Source organism: Dipodomys ordii, unplaced genomic scaffold (assembly GCF_000151885.1).
Source record: "Dipodomys ordii isolate 6190 unplaced genomic scaffold, Dord_2.0 Scaffold49, whole genome shotgun sequence".
NCBI lineage: Eukaryota > Metazoa > Chordata > Mammalia > Rodentia > Heteromyidae > Dipodomys > Dipodomys ordii.
The window spans coordinates 3965105-3982745 of record NW_012267265.1 but is presented as its reverse complement, the minus strand read 5'-3'; the positions used below and the strand labels follow the sequence as shown (position 1 = coordinate 3982745).

Below are 17641 nucleotides of genomic sequence, written 5' to 3'. Positions count from 1 at the left end.
AAAAAGCAAATGGATCACAATAGATTCTTTTCCTCCTCCTCTTCCTCCTCTTCTTCCTCCTCCTCCTCCTCCTCCTTCTCTTCCACTTTTTCTCTTTCTTCTTCTTCTTCTTCCTCTTCTCTTAGCAGTACCGGGGTTGGAACGTCATGGCTAGCACTCTACCACTCAAGCCACGCTTCTACTTCTGGCTCTTTTGCTTATTACTTGGGGATAAGCGTTTCTAGGATTTGTCTGGGTGGGATTCTCAGATCTCAGCCTCCTGAATAGCAAAGGATTCTAGGTATAAGCCTGACTTAAAAACAGACCTCCTTGACACACAGTTGTGTCTACAGAAAAGTATAAGATTCAAAACATGTTTCTACACAACACATTCGACTTCAGCTATAATAAGTGGGAAATAAATATACTTTTAGCTTTTACTAATTTGAATTTCACTTTATCCTGTTTTTAAGTATCATGTTTATTCATAAAGTGACAAATGATTGTAACTCTATGCTCAATGGAGCTCATGATTGTGTGAGCATTTGTATATGAATATGCACATGTATACATCATTGTTTTATTTATCTGCTTGCTTCGGTAATGCAAGGGGCAGGGCCAGGAATTTAAGTGGCAGCCATGTGAACGTTCCAGGTACGTAAAGCAAGGCTCCATGTGCAGGCAAATCCTGGCACATGACAATACTAAGGTCAGCCTCTGTTTTGTCCTAACAACATGTCAGGCAAAGGTGAAGGAAGATTGGGTCCTCCCTGACCTGGTATGTGATCCAGAGTGACTCTGCCCAGCGGTTTAGCATTTGGTGAGGTAGCTCCCATGAAATCCAAAGGTGAGGACAGCTGCAACTTCCTTATGCAACCACCCAAAATACCGTCAGGAGCTAAGAGCACAAAACAAACCTTCCTACCTTCCCAAAACATAAACAAATGACAGAAAGGGGCCCTAGTTTCATCTCAGCTACCATAGGAATGGGAAACCAAGTCTCTACATTTCAAAAGCTTGCAAGTACATTTCGTGTTTGGTAAATAGCATTGTGCTTTAATTTTCCTATTTTTCCCACTTCTTGTGTCAGGATACTCGACTAAGCCTATAACTTTAGGTCCTAGAACAAGCTACTTACAATACTATTTGTGAGGGAAAAAAACCCTCCTGAATAGAAAATGAAATAACTGTATTTCAATCTTTAGACATTCTTTAGAACTTTTGTCTAATTACATGTTCAAATAATGAGTCATCCACCAAATTTGTACTCAAATTTAATATTCAGTTCTTTAGCAAATTCCCTCTAAATACTCTAAAGAGAAGCACAAATTTTGTCTTCAAGTAAGGATTCTCTCTCTGATTGTCTGAGCAAGCAACAATTACCTCACATAATCATGTACTGTATAAAAATGAAGTCTCTACAACACATATAACTATAATAAAAGTTTTTACATTTATTTTACTTAAGGAAAATCTGTTTGATAATGACTAGTAGCTACAGGAGTTGTGATCTAACATAAGAAACAGTCCTGTTGCCCTCCAGCTAGACAAATGCCAAATGTCTGGTTAGCCATGATAGGAGGAGCAAAGAGATTCACAAAATTCAGGTTCTGTTTTTTTTTTTTTTCCAAATTTGTAGTGTGTAACCCAGAACCTGTGTTTGCTTCTCTCAAATCTCAGTTGTACTGCTGTTTTAATACAGTGGTCCCAGCGAATGTAACAAAGCATATATGCACGAGTGTGTATATGCTAATTATCATTTGCTTAAGGATTAGAACAGTATCTGAAAATAAACTTGTTTTGACCATATACTTAGACTCACAGAACTGTGTCACTTCAGACACCCGAACAATGAACCAGATTTGGCTCATCCCTAAGCACTGGGCCACATGCAGACTTCTGAAACCAGCAACAACAAAAGAAAGCATTTCACTCAAGAAATTCTTACAAAAATATCAATTTTGTTCTGATATTAAATATTTTACACATAATATATTAGCAAATAGTCTCTCAAAAATAAAATTCTTTGAGTGCATTAAAAATATACACTTTTTGACCTAACACATGACCCAACATAAATATTATTAATAAAATAGAAATATGAACATAAACAAGTACACTGGGCATCTCTGCCCAGCTATTTGATGGCATCGTTAGACTTGTGGCAATACAGGGTCCCCGGAGGTCACTCTTTCATATTCTTTCTTTGATTTTTTACTTTTTCGATTTTTGTACCTGGAAATATTAAAAAAATAGTGATCAATAAGAATAAAAACAAAACATTTTAACCAAAGTAATTAATAGATAGACTTCTAAAGCACATTCATATAGTGTCCAAAAAAAAGTAAATAAATGAGTGAAGGAAAGAAGCACTTTATATTCAAACAAACTTGGGAGGAAAATGATGAAGATTTCTCAAAGGTTCCAACACAGTTATATGCACTGTGAAGTTACAGAGAACTTCTGCTGCTCTGTCCTTGTCCCTGTCTCTTTGTCTCTATTCCTCTTTCTTTCGCTGTCATACTCAGTTCTGTGATGAAAACTAATTAGAAGACATTTTTATTTGATGCATACTTAGTCTCAAAAGTAGCATAATCAATTTGATCTTATAAAGGTAGCATACATCCAGAACTTGAGTATTCATAGTAAAAAAACATTAAATAATTTGCACCAACTTCAAAATAATGATAAATTGGAGATATTTTCATGACAATTATTATTCATAACTCCCACTGTTTCTTGTGATCTGGTCCTAATCAATAAAAACTGTCAATCTATTACTCTATTTTCTCCTGGTTATCATCTTGTGACAATATTGAACAATGGAATCGGGTCTGACTACTTTAGGGAGCAGTGAGATTGTAAAATTATCTGAAAACTCATTTCTACAACTTTTCCTGAAATGTTCATATCACAAGACCAGTTGGGTTATTCATTTACAAGCCAATGTTTTATCGAATAAAAATATGACCTAATAAATTAAAAGAGTCTAATGACAGCATTCTGCCTCACAGTGTACTTCCTCGTGTATTAGATTATCATATTCAGAATTCACCTAAGCCTTGTAATTATTATTGGGGAGGAATCTCTGTCTGTATTTTGTAGAGGAACTAATGTCCCTATTTGACTTCCTAAGATCACACAGGCAGTAAATAACAGAGCTCACAGACATTCCGCAACTTTGTAACTATCACAGTGCTGATTCTGTGTTATTCCTCTGGCACTATGTCCATGTTTCTACCCAATTGTGTAAAGCGGCTGCAATCAGGAGAGTATAAAAGCACTGGCTTACCATCTGCAGACGTAGTACAAAGAACCGGCGACTGTGACAAGAAACAAGAGGACAAGAATCACAGTCAGAACCACGTATTCTTTGCTCAAAGGTTGGTGGACGTTTAAAAAGGAGTGTTCACATCGGACTCCAGTGTAACCCACTTCACATCTTTAAAAAAAAAAAAGAAAAAAATCAGTTGCAGAAGAGAAAAATCATGTTCTTTTTCTAAGAACTAATGTTGCACCATAGTTCATGCAATGAGCAAGATTTGCTGAAAGTCACAAAGATGAGTTCAAGGATTGAACTTACAGAGGTTCTGTGTAGCTCTTGGGGCAAGGGGGGGTAGGAGGAATTGCAGTATTAAAATGGCACAAATATTCACTTGGATGCCAAGGCAGTAATCTAGAAGAATGTTTTAATGTAACATTGGTACGCATTGAGATACTTTTGGTATATATCAATGCAATTATTTCTTAAAACAACAGTTGATGTCGATAGTCGATGAAAAGATTAAAAGTGGAGCTGCTGTTATAGCAAGGGTAAGGGAGAGGGGAAACACATCCCAAATCCTTTCTACCCTGAAACTTATGCACAATTTGAAAGCTGGAATTCCCTAATTTCAAGAGCATGCACTCCCTTCCCCTCCCTCCCGCCCTCCAACCCAGCAGTCCATTGAAATTCATAACAAGAAAGAAAGAACTGTAGGCTGAAACAATATGTTGGTACTTATTTTTGGAATATTACCTGCAGTAGTTTTCACTCATGTCCACAAGGTAGATGCACTGGCCATGCAAACAGTAACCGTTCATGTCAGAGCTACACTTTGTTATTGATACTTGAGCCACCCGCGGGTTGTCCTCTTTCTGAACTGTGAAAGAAATGGAAAGTTAAGTGCATTTGGTTTCAATTCCTGAAATCATCCATTTCCCTTCTGTAACAATAACACCTAAGTTGGTCAGGTGCCATTCAGCCAAAGAAATGTTCAGTTATCAAACTCTCTAGCCCAGTAAACAAACCACTGATGCTCAAGGAATAGACCCACACTAAATAAGACAAAATAAGATGCAAGGACTTTATTCTCAAAAGACAGACTCTGTGGATGGGAAGGGTAAGTTGAAAACACATACATACTGTTACTCTCCATCATAGGGATTATTCACGTCTCAAAATAAAATTTGTGTAGTTTTTTTCAGGTCTCAATTATGAAACTCATTATTTCCAAAAGCAATTAAATTTCAAATTGAAACCACTAACTACGTCAAAAAGTATTAAGTCTATTAGGGATTTTTATGCATGTAAATCTTATTGTTTTGGTGTATGTTCCCAAATTATTGAGGTTCAGAGTTTCTTTTTTTAATAAGCTTTTTTTTATTGCGAGAATACTGTACAGAGGGGTTGCAATTACATGAGCAAGGTAATGAGTACATTTCTTCTCAAGCATTGTCACCTCCTCCTTTGTTTTTCCCCTATCCTTCAAAGTTTCTTAATATCTCTTACATAGAAACCTGAACTTGAACTAGACAACCAGAGTTAGTAATGCCTTTAAATAAATACAAAAACTAATGTTATAACTGAAAATTCACTTTACATGTTTGTTTAATTACTAAAATGTGAAGCTTGTTTATGAAATTGTTTGATTTTTTTTAAAAAAGCAAACATCTTGACTGGAATACTCTTATGCAAATAACCAAAAAGGATATGAACAGAGAGGCGGACCAAACCTACGAAAGCCCAATGGTAATGGACAGGAAAGAAGTTAATGTTATGGTTGAAATGTGCTGTTTCCTCAAAGTGACCCTTGACTTAGTCTGAATACAGAGCAGCTCTCTCTTGGAATATGCCTACAGTCTACAGACCTTGAAGAGAAACACTGTGCATTGTGTATCTTTATCTCCATGTCTCAGTATCTCAATATAGTATGAGAGACATACTAAGTATTCTGGAAGAGTTTTTTCAATGCTGAGACTACAAAGGATATCATTTGTTCCATATATGTGTGTGTGTGTGTGTGTGTGTGTGTGTGTTTGTCTGTGGATGTATATACTTATAGTCAACTGTTTACATTTATATCTTTGCTTTAAAATGTTTGATCACCTGATGCACCACTAACGAAGTTAGGCTCACCTAACGCTGTGCAATTATTGTCAGATTCTCCTGGCATGCATGATGGGATCACAGTCGTGCCGAGAACTGCTGGTAGAAGATGGAAACCTAATGGAGGAAAATCAAAGACACAATTAATGCTCCAAAAAAAGAACACTAAATCAGATTTCTACACAACTTCAGTATTTGCTGTGTTGTTAATTGTTTTAAAGACTGATTCCACAAAGCACATAAGAGAAAATAATTCATGGAAGTGGGCATATAATTGAAAATAATTGAGCTCCAGATCTTCTCTCCAAGAATAAAAGCCCTGGCATTTTATTCATAGCAACAGATCTGACCTCTTTCAAATAAAACACAGGTTCCACTTCTGATAACAACAGGAAACTCAAAGTACATTCATGCATTATTAATTTAAATGCCTAATTTCCTTTTCTGTGTTATATTGCATGTGAAAATGGACCTAGTAAAGTGCAATCAGAATATAGTTGTCTCTCTTTAATCATGGAATTGATTCCAAAATCCTCTACAGATATCAAACTCTGTAAGTGTTCTAAGACTCTTACGTATAAAAACCTAATATTTACATATAACCTATATGTAACTTCTTATATAATTTAAATCATCTCCAGATTCCTTCCACTATCTAATACAATTCAGATGCTATGTATGTAATGACAATAAACTCTATACATGTTAGGTATACATTCAATATTTTTAAGAAATATTTTTGTACTTGGTAGATACAGAAGACCTGCTTATCTGGCTTATCTAATATATGAAGGATCAGGCACACCAGGCAGACAACACCAGGTCTTAACACCCACTTTCTATGAGCACAGTTGGAGTGTGAACAAGCTGTTTCACTGTTTCCAGTAAACAAATAAACAAAAAGATATTTGTTGGGGGGCTGGGAAGCTGGCTTAATGGTAGAGTGCTTGCCTTGCATGCATCCAAAAGTGGCTCTGTGGCTCAAGTGGTAGAGTGCTAGCCTTGAGCTGAAGAGCTAAGGGACAGTGCCCAGGCCCACACAACTGACAAAAAAAAATATTTGTTGGAAAATAAGCAAAATAAATATCAGAATGACTCAAGGAGTTTGTTAATGGCATTGAGAACTGGCAAGAAAATCCCTTCCAATGCCACACTTGTTGACTCATGAGCTTTCAGTCTTCTGTTTAAGTTTTAGGTATTTGCGCTTCAACCCCAGTCCAGTCTGTGGGAGCAAATGCTAGGTAATGAATATTCATGATGGCAGCAGTAGTAACAGCAGCATTTAGCATGTCTTGAACGCAATACTATATGGAGGGCTTGACTCAATAATTTTCTGAGGACACTATTGTTTGTCCTATGAGACATGTAAGGAGACTGAGCATAAAGACTTTAGGCAACTTTTCCTAATTACACATGTTTCTGGATGAATTACATTGTCAATTTTGGAAATGGGAGAAAAAAAAAACTGCTAGAGCTTAATGAGCATCATAGAGCCCACTGGGCTGTCCCTAAATGAAGCAGAATATTTACCTTTTAGGAGGAAACAAAGCATGATTTAAAAAAAAACACAATTGTATGACAAAACTAGAGCTATGCAATTTTTGGACATGTTATTTAACTTATTTAAGTCTCAGTTTTCTTTATCTTATAGAGTTTGGATAAGAAGTAGCAGCAATTCCTATAAAAGTTCCTTGACAACTTCTACCTACTAATTTTAGCTGTATGTGTGGATAGGGCCCTCTAGTGGGTTATACTAAAATTACAAATCTCTAAAATTTGTTGTTTGGAGGACTAATATATGCAAAATAAGAATTTTAGTTTTTCTTAAACACCACAAAGTTGTATTGATTAAGTAAGTTCCATATTCTTTGTGGACTAAAAGCCAAGTTATTTACCAGCATCACCATCATAGTTTATATTTTCATATTTTAAACATGACACGTATAACAATCCTATGGCCTTATTAATCCTGTGAAGTTTTTAGTCCTCTTGTGCATACAAATTAAATATCTTAGCCAAAATTGCTTATAATGTCCATGAAGATAAGAGTTAAAAAATCAACTCATATGTTTTATCCATGATTTGAAAATACTGTTTTCTTGAATGCTATGAATCTATCTCCTCACCAGTGTTTTACCTACAATACAAATATTGCATCAATTGTGCTTCTAGAGTTTCCTATAAAAGCTATCCTCTTTATATGTTCTCCCAAAATGGCTAAAAGCTGGATTTCATTGTCTGTAAAACAGAAATGATATTTCATGCATATTATTAAGGAATCAAACCCCTTAACTTAGTCTCCTCAATACAAACTGAGCTTCTCCTATTTTTTTTTCTTTTGTTCTCCTATTCCTCTATACTTTACCAAGAAAATCTGCACCTTCAAACCTAGTTTCCCCGTCCTTTGCAAAAACCAATCCTTTCTTGCTTAGTGCTGCTTACAAATATAACCTACAATGGAATGCAGGTAATTGGATTTGAGGTGTTAACTTTTGAATCTGTTGTTTTTCTCTCTGTTAAGGATTTTAGCAGTGATTAGTTTTTCCACTGTTGGAAACTGTGTTCTAGTTGTTCAGGCGACAGCCACGTGAAATATTTGTCTTTGTTAGTTCAAGAATGTTCAGCCCAGGGTGTGTCTCCATGAAATCTGGGCTTCCCTGACCTGCCACACTCCCTTGTCCATTGCTCAGGACAGTTTCTGTGAGACTTTCTATAGCAACCTAACAGCAGGATATCTTTGAGAGAGAATGGAAACATTTCTCTCACATGACAGTGTGTAACTGCAGTTCCATCATAGATACATGTGGCTAATGAGACAGCAAAGACGGTTGTAAATCACTTTTCCAAGGACGTGGCTTTACTGCTGGGAAACAGTGGTTCTGAAGTATGCCTCACTATGCCTCTACTCCGGGCCCTCAAACCTGGATAGTGAAGTGAGTGGGGAGATCAGGAGACTGCAAAGGCTGCCCTCAGAGAATTAGGATGCCCACCTCTCATCACTCTTAAAAGTCATTATTCAAGGTAGGTGCTGGTGGCTTGCATCTGTAATCCTAGCTGTTCAGGAGGCTGAGGTCTGAGGATGCCAGTTCAAAGTCAGCCAAGGCAACAAAGTCCGAGAGACTCTTATCTGCAATCAATCACCATAAAACCTGAAGTAGAGCTGTGTCTCAAAGTGGTAGAGCAGGAGCCTTGAGTGAAAAAGCTTGGGGACAACACCCAGGCCCTGAGTTCAAGCCCCATGTCCGACCAAGAGAAAAAAATAGCCATTACTCATTATTTTATAGTCATACAGAGAAGAAATAAGCACCAAGGTCATGGTTGTATATTTCCTCCATGATTTCCTTCATGATTTTATCCTTCTCTGTACATGACAATCTCTATGATTCAGTCACAAATATGATATTTGAGTTTTTTGATCCTCTACTTTGGATTGCTAAGGAAATGATTTACTATGATACTGAGGTTTTTAGATATTGTCTAGGTCCAAACCCAAATCTGGTGAAGAATTTTACACTGGTTACTACAGTACTGGAAGTTTTGTTGGGCATTTTGAGGCAGTTTGTGCAAGGTGATAGTAGGTGGATGATATATAACCTCAAACTGACTGTGCAAATTTCTTCTCTCTAAATACAAAGACCAAACTCCCTTCCAAGGTTGTCATTTCTGCCACATTTCCAACTGGGTTAGGAATCTAACACTCACCTAGTCATCTCTCTTTCTTCCTCTTTTGGGGGTTGTTTCAGTGAAATCTCAAAAGCCAGCAGGAAGTGGAGCCACTGACTCACAGGATGAAAATCTCCTCTTCCCTCTGAGTCAGGGTGAAGCGCTCAGCCTTATGCAATGCTGGGGACCATGCTCTGGGAGAGGCCCAGTGCCATCCCGGGAATGGGGATAGCACCAAATGCCACAGGCCCTAAAGCACCAACACACCCGGCGGAAAAGGTTCTCCTAGCACAGGTTTCCTCTGACTTTGCCTCTTAGTGGCTCACCTAAAAGGGAGCCATAAGCAGAGGAGGCTGGAATTCTGTAAGTGGCTGACCAAGCCAAGTCAACCATATCAATTGCAAGTCTTTGGGTTAAAAATGGCTCTTCTGGAAGGCGAATTTATAAAAATGATAGTAGAGAATGAGACGTATACACTTTCTTTTCTCCATTAAATCTTTTAGAATATTTAGACGGGGGCAGCAGACTCATAATGAATCACAGTATTTGTGTGGCCCAAACAGGTAGTGAAATCTGCTTTCCTAACACTTTTGCTGTGGTGGCATGCCCAATGGTTCAGGGAACTGTTCCTTTCCTATCTTCTCCTGAGGCAGTCTGTAACTTTAGGATTTGTCTGTAAAGTTGCAGGCTTGTTAGATCTTGTGCATTTTCATAAGTGGGATATGCAATGCCCATTTTCTGATGTCATTTTGTTAAAAAGTAAATTTCATTATTAGATATGGTCAGGCTTCACTTTGGTTAAAAGTAACTGTAAACCCTTACCAAGTCAGATACTGAAAGACCTTTTATCAGTATTTTTTCATATAACTCTCTCTTTTTTTTGAGAGAGAGACAGAAACAGAGACAGAGAGAGAGCCTCTCATCTCACTATTATGATCCAGGCTGGCCTGGAACTCATTATGTAGCCCCACACTGACCTTGAACTCTCAAGCTGGAGAACTTCCTGTGGTCTGGGGTTATAGGCATATAGCATCATGTCATCCATTAAAAATTCATTCAAAATTTCCTCAAAGCTAACTATTTTTCATCCAGAGAACCCACCACAATACAACTCACATACTGAGAGCTATTAAGGAATTATATAAAAATATAGTTTATAGAAGTCTAGATTTGATTAATCTTGGAGACCTTGACCTCAGTATGAGAAACGTGGACATCCAACATAGAACACAGGGTAAACAGAGCTTAGTTACAACTTGATGAGCAGAAAAAAGAAAGATGATAGCTTACCTTATACTCATTGTTGTTAATTTTTTGTGTCAAATGGTATTTATTTAATAAACATCTATTGAGCATTTTCTGCAGTGAGATATTAGGCCAGATGCTGAAAAAAATTAGTTCAAAAGACATAATTCTTGTCCTTTATAGATTTCATGGAACTCCTACTGGAGTAGATGTTAACGGTAGAGAGTTCATGGGCAATACACAGTATCCAACCAGAACACCAAGGTTCAGGTGTGATTAAATGAGTAGAAAATACAGGTAGAGTTACAAGTTGTGTTGGCATGTGGACAGAAAGAAATGGAGGACATCAGTGAATAATTAAATTTGGATTTATCTATTTGTATTTATTAAACAGGTGAAAACACAGACCTAGTGTAAAGGAGTGTGAATAGAGTTGATGGAGCCTATTTGAAATTTCTACGTGGAGTAGTAGCCCGTAAGTATGGGATCCCTTCATTCACATATTGCAAGATACATACCATGGAATGAAAAGCACAGAACTTTGGAGGAGAGCATACAGAAATGGTCAAGAAAGAGCAAAAAACAAAAAAGCAGGTGCTCATGGCTTGTACTTGTCATCTAGTTACTCAGGAGGCTAAGATCTGGAAGACTGTGATTCGAAGCGAGCTAAGACACAAAACCACAAGAGACTTCATCTCCAAATTACACACCAAAGAGCAGGTTTGGAGGCATGGCTCAAGTGGAAAATTACCAGCCAAGCAAGCCAAAAACGAAGCAAGCAAGAAACCCTTAGTTCAAATCCTGGTACCAGAAAGGAAAGAAAGTAATGATAGAAACAAAGACTAGAAAGAAAATAATTTATATCTGCATCTTACCTTCCACACCCCTTCCCTCCTTCCTGCCTCCCTCTCTCACTTCTTTACTTCCTTCCTCTCTTCCTCTTTCCTTCCCTCGCCTTCTCCCTCTCCCTCCCTCCCTTGCCCCCCTCTCTCTGTCTCTCTCTCTCTCTCTGTCTCTCTCTTAGGCACACACAGAGTGCCAATGTCTTGACATTTTGGTCAACAAACTATCAGTGAATACAGACTGATAAGAGATAAGAAATGTGGAGAAGAGGGGAAAATGATTCGCTTAATCAGAAACAACAGAATCTCAGAGTATTTTCTTTCTCCAGTATATTTTAAAAGAACAATTTCTTGAACCAAATTTCAGTGGTGAGAACTCTGGATAAACTATTGACCTTGTCATCTGTTCAATAAGCATACACTGATGAGCAATATCTAGTTATTTTTACAAAGCTTCCACTAATCTTGGTTGAACACATCCCTGCAATGAAGTATGACAAGGACACAAGAGGAATGAATGAGGTTCAGTGGGGGGATGGGTTTCATCAGTGGAGAATTCCTGTGATGGCCCCACTTTCAGTCCTAGTGAAGTAAAGAATTTCCTTTCATCAACAAGGAGCAGGGATTTGCGGGGGGACTTCAGTAGAAGGTGCAAAGCCTTATGCGAGGTATACATCCTGTGTAACTGTTTCTTCATATCGTTCCTATTTCTTAATACTTTGCTTAGCTAAAAGGGCATTATTTTAAGAATCATATAAGGCCCTTTATAAGATAGCATTTTGATGACAATTATAGTGTTAATGATAGGTCTAGTTTATAAAGTACTTTCTATTCTTTCTTTCTTCCTTCCTTCCTTTGTTTCTTTCCTTCTTTCTCCTTTTCCTTTCTTTTTCTCCTTCCTTCTCTCCTTCCTTCTCTTTCCTTCTTTCTTTCCTCCTCTTTCTTTCTTTTTTCTTTCTTCCTTCCCTTTCTTTCTCTCCTTCCTTCCTTCTCTCCTTCCTTCTCTTTCTTTTTTTCTGTTTCCTCCTTTCTTTCTTTCTTTGCTTCTTTCTTTCTTTCCTCCTTTCCTTCTTTTCTCCTTCCTTTCTTTCCTCTTTCCTTTCTTTCTTCTTTCCTTTCTCTCTTTCTTCCTTTCTTTCTATCTCTCTTTCTCTCTCCTTCCTTTCTTTCCTCCTTCCTTTCCTCCCTTCCTTTTTCCTTTCCTTTTCTTTCTTTCTTTCTTTCTTTCTTTCTTTCTTTCTTTCTTTCTTTCTTTCTTTCTTTCTTTCTTTCTTTCTTTCTTTCTTTCTTCATTCTGGGGCTTGAACTCTGGACCCAGGCACTTTTGCTCAAGGCTAGCTCTCTACCACTTGAGCCGCAGCACCAATTCTGAGTTTTCTGGGTAGTTTATTGGAGTTAAGTCTCGTGGACTTTCTTGCAAGGCTGGCTTCAGATAGTAATCTTTAAATCTCATTCTCTTGGGAAGTTAGGCTTACGGACATGAGCCACACATGCCTGGCTACTTTTATTATTGTCTAATATAATCTTGCCCATTAAATCTATATATAGTAGGTTGATATAATCCACATTTTACAGGCTTATGGAAGAATATATCTGTCTAGAAGTATAAAATAAAAGAACTGATTTTTTTTAAATCTGTGTTTAATACACCAAGCCTCTTAATTTGAAACTATAAAGTTTTGACATATATAAATTGTGTGTAAGTGTGTGTGATCAATCAATGCCATGCCCCAACTTTAAAATTGCAAAATTTTATCTAAGCATTTAAGGGCTGATATCTCATTTTCTGGGCAAGTATCAAATCATCCTAAGAAATTTGAATGGCATGCTAGTTAATTAAATCATTACTTTAACTTAGAATGCCATTGAACCCTGGTTTGCCCTGTACCTAGACACCCAGTCTTACATAAACTACATGGCCAGAGGACACTGAGTCTGTTGCATTACCTCATGTTTTCAGAGTTTCCAGAATTGCATTGCAATGGTTGTCAAGCTACTCCTCCCTGAGGATCTCACCTATAATAGCCTTACAATGTCTTCCAATGGAATGTCCCAACTGCAACTACAGCCACTTTAATACATTCTTTGCATAAGCCTATACTCAGAATGTACATGGAATGATTAGAAAGCCACACGTATGTTCTCCTTGAGTATGGTCTCCTTGAAGAGAATTCCTTTTTTATGGGGGGAGGGATTTGGTCATGGGGCTTGAACTCTGGGCCTGGGTGTTGTCCCTCAGCTCTTCAGCTCAAGGCAAGTGCTCTACCGCTTGAGCCACTGTACCACTTCTGGTTTTCTGGTGATTAATTGGAGATAAGAGTCTCACAGACTTTCCTGCCTGGGCTGGCTTTGAACCGTGATCCTCAGGTCTCAGCCTCCTGAGTAGCTAGGATTACAGGCATGAGCCACCAGCGTCTAGGTTGCAGTGAATTTCTTAGTGGACATTTGTATGTCCAAAATTGGAAGTTCTTTCCCAGAACTCAATTCATTTTTTTTCAAAATGACTATATGAGTATTGATACTAAAATGTCGAAAATGAACTTTACAACTTTGGTGGGGGGGGAGGAGGGTTGGATGGAGGGAGGTGGGGAAGGATGGGATAGGAAGGGGAAACAAAGGAGGAGGCTACAATGCTTGATAAGAAATGTACTCACTATCTTGCCCATGTAATTGTAACCTCTCTGTACAGTATTTTCACAATTAAAAAAAAGAAAACACCCAAGACAACATTTCTTTCTCATCATTAAAAGAAATAGGTTCTCAATTCCAATTCAGTGTCTAATTGCTGCTATATTCAACTGCAATTATATACAAATGCTACAAATAAAGTTCAAAAAACAAAAAAATAAATGAAATAGCATTTTGCTTTGTGTCTTACACTCCCTGAGAAATTGAAAAACATAGGCGACTGCCTCCAATAACTGCTTTATCATGGAAGTCAGATCTTAGAACAGTGTTGGTTTTAAAAAGTATAACCATGAAGCAGAAAATTGATATCTTGTAGCACAGATTTGGAGGACAGTCATCTATTTTCTAGACCTGATTTTGCATCAAGAGTCAGGACGCTTGTTTACATATAGACACTTTCCCTGGGTGTGTTCCCAGCACTTTGGGCAGCCTCAGACACCTCAGGAACTTCTCCTATTGATGCTGCGCTCACCAACCTTCAGATCTATCTTATATGTTGTTTTAAAAAGAACCTTGCAACTGACTCTCTCTAAGTCCTCGTAAGTTATTTTATTTCACTGAGTCATAGTTTCTGCTCTTCTCAAAAGTAGCTCTTGCCTGTAATCCTAGCTACCTAGTGGCTGAGATAAGAGGATCCTAATTCAAAGCCAGTTTATGTAGGAAAGTTCTGAAAACTCTTTTCCCCAGTTAACCAGCAAAACGTTGAAAGTAGAGACTTGTCTTGAGAAAAAAAAAATAATGCTAAGGAAAAGTCTAAAGCCCTGCATTCAAGCCCCAGTTCTGGCACAGGAAAAAAAAAGTAGGCTAAACTTAAGTATCTGAACAGTGGATTTAATGAGCAAAACGATGGATGTAAAGCACTGAACACCAACATTCCTAGCTCACTGCAGGCATTTTAATAACTACTGCCTTCCTTCCCACCTCTTGGATTTGGGTTCCAGTTCTGAACCAGACACCACAATTACCCAAGCTTCTCACCTGCTCACCTGGCAAGACAGCACAGAGGGCAACTGGGGGACTTGGGTCAAAATCCAGACAGGATTGGCCTGTTATGTGTCATCTCAGGTTGTGCCAAGACTTGGTAGCTCATAAACTCTCAGGGTCAACAGGGAAGATTTAAGGAAAACTCATTGTCTCACAGAGTCATGTTTCTCCTATTTTCAAGAAAGGATGTTTACTCTGCTTCGTTTTCACCCATCATGCAATGACACTGGACCAAATTGCCTAGGTGATGTCATTCAGGATTGTGCTCAAAAACCCATCTGAACATGAATGAAAATGTTTGATTTAAGACAAGGGTTCCTAACATAACCGCAGAACTCAAGATAAACAGATCTTCTCCTCTTTTGAGAACAATCATAAATTAGACAGGAAAATTCAGCTCCCAAGTTTTAATTAGTCAGAAAGCTAATTCCCTGTACATGATATTCAGTAGGATAACCGTCAAGGTCAACCCAGATGCGAACTTTCAGTGTAGCATTCCCTTTCTGTGAGAATAAGAGTCAGCTGCTCAAGCTCTGAAGCAAGAACATCAATATCAACACATATAATCTATAAATAATCAGACAATTATGTGTGTAGCTACTTAAATCTAGATGGACTGAGGAGAGAGAGTACAACCTCTTCCCTGAAATTCTAAGTGCATATAAATTCAACAAGAAGCAATAACCTCTTTGAGAAAAGTATTTCTCTATAATCTTTTATGTGTGTGGGGGGGGGGAGGAGCAATTTCAGAAAAAACAAATAGCCTTGCCTTTCCCACCACAGATGCTTTGGAATTAACCAATCGGAGCTGCATACCTTAATAGAGTATAGAGATATGACACAGAACTTCAAACAGGAACTTTCCTAGTGGCAGAGAAATATCTAAACAGACTGGGAAAACAGAAACTGACCTAGCTCATTTGGAACTGGGCTTGGCAGCTGATGAAATAGGTGAACTATAATTAAGTAATGCAATAAAGGAGTTAAGCACTTTCATGACAACAAAAACACAACACACACACACACACACACACACACACACACACACACACACACACTAGGTGAGTAGTAACCAGGTTATTCATAGATTCTTCTTGTCTCAAATTAGAATGTTCAAAGAGATACTCAGAACAGACACTTGCATTGTTCAACACCACTTTACTGGTAGGAGTGGGGAAAAACACCATGCCATTCTGACCTCTAGGTTAATTTGGAACTCTAGGAAGACTATTATCTTTGTAATTTCATTCTTTCTCATAGAAATCTCAAGAGGAAGACAGCAAAGCCACATTATCTACTGAGAATCTTCTAGCTAGTAGAAACTACAGATCTGGTTTCTACTTAGTTCCTGAACTTGAACACAACTATGCATAGTATTCGTTTTTATTAAGTCTCCCAACCCCTGAGATAAGGCATGTGGAAACAATAATTTAACTGTCACATCCTGCAAAGATGTTAGTGTGTGGGAAATTCACCTCCTTGCAATTTTGGGTTGAATATGATCCTGTACCTTTCTTATTAAAATCTTCATACATTGCAAGATTTCCTAGCCACGTCCAAATTCTTGCATTTTAAGAAATCAGAAATGGAGATTTAGAATAGCTAGAAAGACTCTAGATAGGATTACTCGCCCTCACACAAACTTGTTTAGAATTAAATCATCTCAAACAGGAAGACTGGCAATATAATAAATCTCCATACAGCACAGGATTTGAGGTGCAATTATCACCTGATTTAACATCTAGAGGCACAGGTGGCTGGGAAAAACTAAGCCCCTTACAGGCTCAAGATACTCACAAAAGGGCATTTTAATTCTGTGGCATCTATTAGCTACAGCCAAACTGGCACAGGTACATATCAGTGCCCCCGCCCCAGGATGTTAAACAGAGCCAGCTTTTATAACACCAGGTGCAAGGCTGGGAGGAAAAGGGTTTCTTTTCCAGAGTTTTCTTACTTGCAGGTCTAGTCTCTCCCACTCTAACAGAGAAAGCAAAATACCAAGTATCAACAGTGCCTTCTGCTCTTTGGGATTTCTAGGAATGGCAACATTTGCAAAGTGAAAAAAAAATACAAAGGTTTTTCAACTTTTTATTCTGCTTAGTAAGAAGGCACGTTAATCAAGTACAACATAGATGCCCCAAATAAGTTTATCCATGACAGGGGTTTTTAACATTCATTTCACCCACTCCTTGCCAGAAGGACAGCTAGATTCACAGAGGAGATCACTATGGGAGTGTGAGGACAAATCCACACTTGTCCTATGACAAATTCACCCGGGCTACTCTGAGCACTCTTTGGGAGTGGTGAAGGGGACACGGGCAAGGGCTTACCCAGGCAGAGCAGCAGGGCCTGGACCAGACTGGAGGGATGCGTCTCCATCCTCCTTCCTGCCGGGATCTCCGTGGTGGCGGCGGCGCTAGAAGTGCAGGTGGGCTGGCGGCGGGCAGCAGTGCAGGGGCACCGGGGTCCAGCAATCAGCTGGGCTGTGTCTGCAGCACGCTGGGAACAGAGCCTGGAGTCGTGGCTACTAGGTCTCCCCGCCAAGACCCGCGGTCACCGAGCCTGCCGGACAAGTGAGGTCCACTACCCATCTCGATGAGCTTTTATAAGTCTGGGGAGGTGCTTGGGGCCGGCAGGGCTGACTAGCGGGGTGAGGTACAAATGTCCAGAGTTTCATAATCTCTGCCCCCGGGGGAGGAGGAGTGCTGGCTGGAGAATTGTCCAGCTGTCATGCCTCTCTCTCCCAGCACCTGAGAGGAGTGTTTGAGGAATGAAAAAACGTCCTTCTGGTGAGCCAGGGACTACTCCCCAAACTTTTCCATCCTTGCTGGCTGGTTGGGCACTCATCGCGGGAGGAGGTGGGGAGCACAGA

General features: G+C 38.8%; 1 protein-coding gene across 1 annotated transcript; it reads right to left on the bottom strand.

Moving 5' to 3' along the window:
- Positions 1-2132: 2132 nt before the first annotated feature.
- Ereg (epiregulin) lies at positions 2133-17181 on the bottom strand. Its single transcript, XM_013020176.1, has 5 exons — positions 17100-17181; positions 5378-5464; positions 3998-4121; positions 3272-3421; positions 2133-2214 (listed from the first exon to the last, which is right to left on the bottom strand). Exons 1-5 carry the CDS (start codon positions 17146-17148, stop codon positions 2133-2135), a joined length of 492 nt encoding a protein of 163 aa, XP_012875630.1. The 5' UTR covers positions 17149-17181.
- Between the last annotated feature and the right edge of the window lie 460 nt (positions 17182-17641).

Coding starts and splice junctions, on each gene's coding strand:
- Ereg (XM_013020176.1), bottom strand. CDS start 17,148: ATGGAGACGCATCCCTCCAGTCTGGTCCAGGCCCTGCTGCTCTGCCTG. Junction 4,122..5,377: donor CAATAATTGCACAGCGTTAG/GTGAGCCTAACT, acceptor TTTCTTTCACAG/TTCAGAAAGAGGACAACCCG. Junction 3,422..3,997: donor ATGAGTGAAAACTACTGCAG/GTAATATTCCAA, acceptor TTTTTTTTAAAG/ATGTGAAGTGGGTTACACTG.